Here is an 8,491-nt window from a genome sequence, read left to right as displayed (position 1 = left end):
CGTTTTGTTACTCTATGAAAAGATTAGGTTTTATTTCATTTTACTACACGACGAATGGTTGTTAAAAACACTCAATTACATGGACAGCACGATCAATTCCAACAGTTTGACATCACAAACACAAAGTACAAACCACTATCTTTCGATGCCATAATATATTGCGTTTTAAAAACTTAGATAAATGCACTTATTATCAATTTTTATTTAATTGTTGTTTTCGCCAAAAATCGCACATGTTCACAACACTGCCAACAGCTGTTTTTTAACAGCCTGTACCTTAACAGTGGGAGCCTCTGTTAAAATTTCTGGTACGTAACATTAAGCTCTGATGTTATCCTAACAGAATGACGTCATTGTATCTTAATTTTAAGGACTTTCAAAAAATGACTTTTGGCCACCTAAAGTGGTCATCCAGCCTATAGTGCTACGGTGTGTTGGTCGGTAGGTCGTCGGATTCGGTCAATGCTACTTAATTTAAGGGCCGGTGTGATGTTAACTGCAAAACAGAGAGTGTTAAAGACGGTCTTCAGGTTTTCCTCTTCTTGAAAGGGAACTCCATGAATGCGCAGCACAGAAACAATCTCTGCATTTGCCTGGGCCGCCTCACTTGCCTGCAGCTTTGCCTCCAGCTGATCAATCTTGACCATAAGTGCAGGAACTCCCTCGACGTCACCCTCCAGCTGGTCTCCCCGACGACTAAGCTGCTCCTTAAGTTGTGCCACACGCTGGTGCAGCTGATCCACTACTCCAGCCAGATTCTCGACCTGGTCGGTCAGCAGACCCATTAAGCCCTCCATAATGTGATTTTCAGCAGATTGAATGCTGACAGATATATGCTCAGCCTGCTCCGCAAAGCGTTTGGATAGGAGATCGAGAAACATTGTTGACAGTGCTTCAAAGTCGTGACCTCCCTTAAGATCAGTTGCAGTTCGCTGACGTTTGGGCGGTGCTGGTGCCATTATTGTTGTTTGTTTTGTGCACTGAGTGAGATTTTGAGTGGCTTGAGTTATTCTTTTCGTGTTTGACGTTTCCCAGTGGCGCAATCCGCATTCGGCCGAAATTGGGTATGGGTTAGAATGCATTCGAGAAGGTATATTCGTAATCGATCGTTTCTCCAGCTTCTGGAACGTAGGATTGTAATGGGGCATTGGTTTCGGTTATCGCTCCATCGAGACTTCGGGAATCGTTCGGGACGCACGTTTTTTTGTCTGTTGAACGTTTCTATGATTTTTTACTTACGCACACATTCGAGCGCCTATGTCTTTTCAGCAAGTTTTGGTTTCCACGGCATGTTGTTTGTTTAATTTGTTGTCTACTCTTTTTTTACGCGCTTTTTTCTTGTCACGCGTCACTTGTGTTTTGGAACTTTGCAGAATCTGACGTGTTATGGTGAAATTTTGATGTATTATATGGTAAGTACAGCTAAACAATCTTAATAAATTGACAACTAATTTCCCACTTGTTCTTAAATAAAAAAAACACCTCTTAACGAGGTAAAAAACTAGTGACGATCGCACCTTCAACATACAAAAGTTCTGATATCAACATTTGTGACGAAAAATTATTACACTCGTCATTAAATAGACTTTCTAATCTTTTCTCATTCGGCCCGCCGAAACTATTCCAGCCTTTTTCCCTTCACAGGCATTTTCTATTGCAGCGTGCCGAATGAGAAAATATTAGAAAGTCTATTTAATGACGAGTGAAATAATTTTTCGTCACAAATGTTGATATCAGAACATTTGTATGTTGAAGGTGCCATCGTCACTAGTTTTTTACCTCGTTAAGATGTGTTTTTATTTGATATCAGAAGTTTTTGTTTGTTTACATTTGCTCTCATAGGAGCTAATATATACATTTAAATTTAAATTGGTCAATCATAATTTGTAAGCCATTGTATTTGAACAAATTAAGTTAAAAAGGCGTTTAAGTATTTAAAAATTCCTTTTAAACGAGCTATAGCACATGTCGGTACCTTTAGTAGTGTAGAACTTACAAACTAACGAAATTTAGCTATTTTTAGCTTTTTTCCCGTTAAAGTAGCGGCTTTTTCCAAAAGTCGTAGAACAAAAGATTCCTATATGGAACTCTTAAGTGCAAATTTACTGATTCCATGACCCTAAAATACAGTTCGGATACCCTCCCACAAAATTCAATACTCAGGGAGCGTTAATTGTTCGAGCTGGCAAAAGTGGCTATTTTCGTATAAAAATAACTTTTAAACATGACTTTTTACAGTAATGTGTTATATACCAAAATTTAAGGAATCTCAAGGGCTTTACAGTTTAAGGTTTTAAAGAAAATCGTTAGAGCCGTTTTTGAGAAAAATAAAAAAAAGTTTTAAAAAAATGTCTTTTGCTCACATCTTTTTAACTATTACATTTTCTCGAATTGCATATAGAAGGCGTTTAGCATTAAAAATACCTTTCAAACGAGATGCAGCACAAGTCTGTAGCTTTAGTAGTATAGAAGTTACGGCTTTCCAAATTTTAGCTATTTGTAGCTGTTTTCCCGCTAAACTACCGAGTTTTTCCAAAAGTGGTAGAACAAAAGTTTTTTATATCGATGTGATGAACGTCATATCAAATTTTCAAAACTTTAAAAACATGTTTTGGACAAACTGACAAACTGACAAACAGAATTAAATTTTCATTTTGGGAAGACGAAGAAAATCTTATTTTGGCTATAACTTTTGAACGGATTTTGACAAATGACCCCTTATTCGACGGGTATTTTCAAAAGAAATACAACTAAAACATTGCGAGGGGGCATTTATCCCCACCGGCCCCAACAGCTCCAAATTTCGAAATTTTCACATTTTCACTTTCACCGCTCTCTCTCCCAAGCCAATTGATTTTCTTAAAGTCTTGGTATGCAATCCTGTTAGCTTTCCAAATTTTAGCTATTTGTAGCTGTTTTCCCGCTAAACTAGCGAGTTTTTCCAAAAGTGGTAGAACAAAAGTTTTTTATATCGATGTGATGAACGTCATATCAAATTTTCAAAACTTTAAAAACATGTTTTGGACAAACTGACAAACAGAATTAAATTTTCATTTTGGGAAGACGAAGAAAATCTTATTTTGGCTATAACTTTTGAACGGATTTTGACAAATGACCCCTTATTCGACGGGTATTTTCAAAAGGAATACTACTAAAACATTGCGAGGGGGCATTTATCCCCACCGGCCCCAACAGCTCCAAATTTCGAAATTTTCACTTTTTCACTTTCACCGCTCTCTCTCCCAAGCCAATTGATTTTCTTAAAGTCTTGGTATGCAATCCTGTTAGTTTTCGCAATACCTTTCGATAGGTGTATTATTCATTATGATCGGATCATCACAGTAGATTTTCATTTCTTCGTGTATATATAGTAGTCGCCTTCGCACACTCTCCTGGTGCGCTTCGTCACTACATGGACTGCCGTCCATAGTGATGGACTAAGTAGCTTATTCTACGTTACAATGGTGCGGGCTGTCTTAATAAAACAAATAATAAAATTATAATTTTTAGTTGAAAAACACCTTTTTATACCCGTTACTCGTAGAGTAAAAGGGTATATTAGATTCGTGCAAAAGTATGTAAGAGGTAGAAGAAAGCGTTTCCGACCCTATAAACTATATATATTCTTGATCAGGATCACTAGCCGAGTCGATCTAGCCATGTCCGTCTGTCCGTCTGTCTGTCCGTCTGTCTGTCTGTCTGTCTGTCTGTCTGTCTGTCTGTCTGTCCGTATGAACGCTGAGATCTCGGAAACTATAAAAGCTAGAAGATTGGCATTTTGCATGCAGATTCTAGGAGCTCCTACGCAGCGCAAGTTTGTTTCAAAAAGGTGCCACGCCCCCTCTAACGCCCACAAGCCCCCTCTAACTCACAGTTTTGAAGCTATTATGAAAATAGTAACTGATATGTATTCGCTTCGTCAATACCTATCGATTGGCCAAGTAAAAAATTGCCACGCCCACTCTAACGCCCACAAATCCAATAAACGCTTAAACCTGGCCAGCGCCTACATTTCCGCCTTTCATGACCAGTAGTACCAACATCTGGCGGTAGATGGCGCAATACAATATACACTAGCGCCATCTAGGAAATGGCATTGGAAAAAAAATCAGCCTTTTTTCTGTGGTCACTCTAATTCACATTATGTTAATGCAAATTTTAAATTATTTGAAATGGGGCGCGCATTTTGTCTCTTTTTGCTCGTATACGTTTTTATACCCGTTACTCGTAGAGTAAAAGGGTATACTAGATTCGTGCAAAAGTATGTAACAGCTAGAAGGAAGCGTTTCCGACCCCATAAAGTATATATATTCTTGATCAGGGTCACTAGCCGAGTCGATCTAGCCATGTCCGTCTGTCCGTCTGTCCGTCTGTCTGTCTGTCCGTCTGTCCGTCTGTATGAACGCTGAGATCTCAGAAACTACAAAAGCTAGAAGGTTGAGATTTCCCACACATATTCTTTGGCTTCCTACGCAGCGCAAGTTTATTTTAGCCGAGCGCCACGCCCCCTCTAACGCCCACAATCGCCCACTAACGATTTTAAAATGGGTTCTGCGCCCACATCTTTAAAGATTTCCGAGAAGTATAAATGCAATTTTGTTGTGTATATTTATACCTATCGAAATGTAGAAGACATTTTTCAAATCGGACCATTCATTAAAAAGTTATACGCTTTATAAATTGTCAACATATATCTATCTCCCTCGCACTCCCTTTAGCTGAGTTACGATTATTAGTCGGGACACCAACCCGACACAGCGTTTGCACTCCCTTTAGCTGAGTTACGGGTATTAGATAGTCGGGACACCAACCCGACTATAGCGTTCTCTCTTGTTTACAAGTGCATTCACCTGCGCTAGAGAGAGACGGAAGATGTGCTAGGCAGAATTGAAAGTTCTAGAAAGCCTCTTCTAGAAAGAGATCCCTGGGTAAAAATCGAGCGGCGAAAAACATATTAAGTTGTTTAGCTGAGTACCGGGTATCGAATAGTCGAGGCACTTCGCTTCGAATAAACCCTATTACTTGGTATACCAGTTCGTAAAGCATTTGCAATACAACCCTATATACAGGGTAATCCAGTCAGTAAAACGGGTGCATTACAAACCTATAAACTAGGTATCCTATTCAGTAATGCACTTGCATTACAGCCTCATTACTTGGTATGCCAATCAGTAAAGCGAATAGATTACCATCCTATATGCGATTTTGAAGGTATACTAGCGGAAAACGCGGCCAGCCTAATGGAGTCGTAAACAGTGTTGTGGTATGAAACCGAATGCATTCCGGCTTCGAAGTAATGCGGTCGGAATCGATTATCGAAGACAAATTTCCGCCACTGGGTTGCCGAGTGTTCGTAATTGCAGCGTTAGAAAACGGATTAATATGTATGTTTGTTTGTTTGCTGCGCCGAGTCTCACAAGTTATGAATTTTTTTTAAAATAAGCAAAACAAATTGTTTTCCTTTCTCACTATGATTGGAAATGAAAAAGGCAACTTTCGTTTACAGTTTTATCGCGATTTTAAAACTTTTTAAGAGGTATTTAAACTTGTTTTAATGCTTTGTTTACGGAGCGTGAGTCTTACTTCCTCGCACAGCGATGAGTTAGGTTAGAATTCACTTGTTTTTAATTAATTAACACTAATTAAGCTGAGATGTGTTGATGTTGTCAGAAAAAAAACCCTTACATACTATGGGGTCTATGTAAGGGTCAGAGAGAGACCCTAAAATTTCGTTTGCCCCTGGGTTGCTCCCTGCTCAACCGATGACCGATTTGGTTTGTTCGGTCGGGTCTGTGTTCACCCGAAACCCTTTTTGTCGTAAGTACTCGGCAAAAGGTCCTTTGAGCATATACACTAATCGGCATAATTATTTTGACCAGGGACCGTAAATAACAGTCATTTGAGACTTTTATTTTAAAAAGACTACTGTGATATTTTGTTTTAAACGTCAAAAATAACACTCTTTTTACTCTTGTCCACAAAGCATATGCATTTCAACAAATTTGTCCATGTCTATAGAGTCCATAAAAACCAGTAAAATTGTTGAAAATAAATTGAACAAATCTCAGTAGGCCTTTTAAAATAAAAGTCTCAAATAACTGTTATTCACGGTCCCTGATTTTGACAGATTTGAATGTTACAATTTGAACTTTTAATATAAACTTTTGGCACCTATAGAAAGAGCACTTCAATTCCGTTTAAATGACACAAAAATGTTCTTAGCCCATTAAGGCCCCTTTGAAAAGTGAGCAAATTTTGTGAAAGTCAAATTTTCAACTTTGTTCCTGGAGCTTAAAACAAAAATGTTTTGATGCAAAAATTTTCCCCAATCAAAATTAATAATAACTTAAAAAGAAAATTTCAAAATATTTTTCCTTGTATTTTTATGATTTTTTTAATGAAACGATCTCAGGAAAAATTTTGTATGAAAAGGTGCAAGAAGCGGCTAAAATTGTCGTTTTTAGCTATTTTCAAAAAATCATAAAAAATACAATGAAAAATATTTTGGAATTTATTTTGCAGGTATTATTAATTTGGAAGGGGAAAACCTTTTTTGTTTTAAGACCCATTAAAAAAGTTTAAAATTTGACCTTCACAATAAATTTTCTAACTTTTTCAAGGGTGCTTAATAGGTTAAGAACATTGTTGTGTCATTTAAACAGAATTGAAGTGCTCTTTCTATAGGTGCCAAAATGTTTTAATTATAAGTTCAAAATATGAGAAGATTTAATTTTAAAATCTGTCAAAATAATTATGCCGACCAGTGTATGTGTGCTTCTCGTATAGCTCGGTAAAAATTTGTACACAGCTTGCTTTGTGGCTCTCGTATATAAATTAGAATGCTCTTTCCTCACCGAGCAGCTTTAATGATTCTCAGGGGTCATTTCTTTTTTCCACCATTCTGGATGGTCAAACCTATACAATGAAATTGAAAATTGTACTTTGTTTCATGGTCGCCAACCATTAATGACCAACAAAATTAATTTTTATTGCTAAAATTTATGACACATTATTTGAAGATAGTTGCGAAAGTCGTGCTAGTTCAACCTGCATAACAAATAGAAGTAAAGAGGTCATTTTCGGCGCTCTGATGTTATCCTAACAGAATGACGTCATTGTATCTTAATTTTAAGGACTTTCAAAAAATGACTTTTGGCCACCTAAAGTGGTCATCCAGCCTATAGTGCTACGGTGTGTTGGTCGGTAGGTCGTCGGATTCGGTCAATGCTACTTAATTTAAGGGCCGGTGTGATGTTAACTGCAAAACAGAGAGTGTTAAAGACGGTCTTCAGGTTTTCCTCTTCTTGAAAGGGAACTCCATGAATGCGCAGCACAGAAACAATCTCTGCATTTGCCTGGGCCGCCTCACTTGCCTGCAGCTTTGCCTCCAGCTGATCAATCTTGACCATAAGTGCAGGAACTCCCTCGACGTCACCCTCCAGCTGGTCTCCCCGACGACTAAGCTGCTCCTTAAGTTGTGCCACACGCTGGTGCAGCTGATCCACTACTCCAGCCAGATTCTCGACCTGGTCGGTCAGCAGACCCATTAAGCCCTCCATAATGTGATTTTCAGCAGATTGAATGCTGACAGATATATGCTCAGCCTGCTCCGCAAAGCGTTTGGATAGGAGATCGAGAAACATTGTTGACAGTGCTTCAAAGTCGTGACCTCCCTTAAGATCAGTTGCAGTTCGCTGACGTTTGGGCGGTGCTGGTGCCATTATTGTTGTTTGTTTTGTGCACTGAGTGAGATTTTGAGTGGCTTGAGTTATTCTTTTCGTGTTTGACGTTTCCCAGTGGCGCAATCCGCATTCGGCCGAAATTGGGTATGGGTTAGAATGCATTCGAGAAGGTATATTCGTAATCGATCGTTTCTCCAGCTTCTGGAACGTAGGATTGTAATGGGGCATTGGTTTCGGTTATCGCTCCATCGAGACTTCGGGAATCGTTCGGGACGCACGTTTTTTTTGTCTGTTGAACGTTTCTATGATTTTTTACTTACGCACACATTCGAGCGCCTATGTCTTTTCAGCAAGTTTTGGTTTCCACGGCATGTTGTTTGTTTAATTTGTTGTCTACTCTTTTTTTACGCGCTTTTTTCTTGTCACGCGTCACTTGTGTTTTGGAACTTTGCAGAATCTGACGTGTTATGGTGAAATTTTGATGTATTATATGGTAAGTACAGCTAAACAATCTTAATAAATTGACAACTAATTTCCCACTTGTTCTTAAATAAAAAAAACACCTCTTAACGAGGTAAAAAACTAGTGACGATCGCACCTTCAACATACAAAAGTTCTGATATCAACATTTGTGACGAAAAATTATTACACTCGTCATTAAATAGACTTTCTAATCTTTTCTCATTCGGCCCGCCGAAACTATTCCAGCCTTTTTCCCTTCACAGGCATTTTCTATTGCAGCGTGCCGAATGAGAAAATATTAGAAAGTCTATTTAATGACGAGTGAAATAATTTTTCGTCACAAATGT

General features: G+C 38.4%; 1 protein-coding gene across 1 annotated transcript; it reads right to left on the bottom strand.

Moving 5' to 3' along the window:
* Positions 1-211: 211 nt before the first annotated feature.
* LOC138912500 (uncharacterized) lies at positions 212-974 on the bottom strand. Its single transcript, XM_070213476.1, has 2 exons — positions 612-974; positions 212-496 (listed from the first exon to the last, which is right to left on the bottom strand). Exons 1-2 carry the CDS (start codon positions 957-959, stop codon positions 470-472), a joined length of 375 nt encoding a protein of 124 aa, XP_070069577.1. The 5' UTR covers positions 960-974; the 3' UTR covers positions 212-469.
* Positions 975-8,491: the final 7,517 nt, after the last annotated feature.

The sequence above is a fragment of the Drosophila takahashii genome, chromosome 2R, assembly GCF_030179915.1.
Source record: "Drosophila takahashii strain IR98-3 E-12201 chromosome 2R, DtakHiC1v2, whole genome shotgun sequence".
Lineage (NCBI taxonomy): Eukaryota > Metazoa > Arthropoda > Insecta > Diptera > Drosophilidae > Drosophila > Drosophila takahashii.
This window is presented reverse-complemented; position numbering and strand designations above follow the sequence as displayed.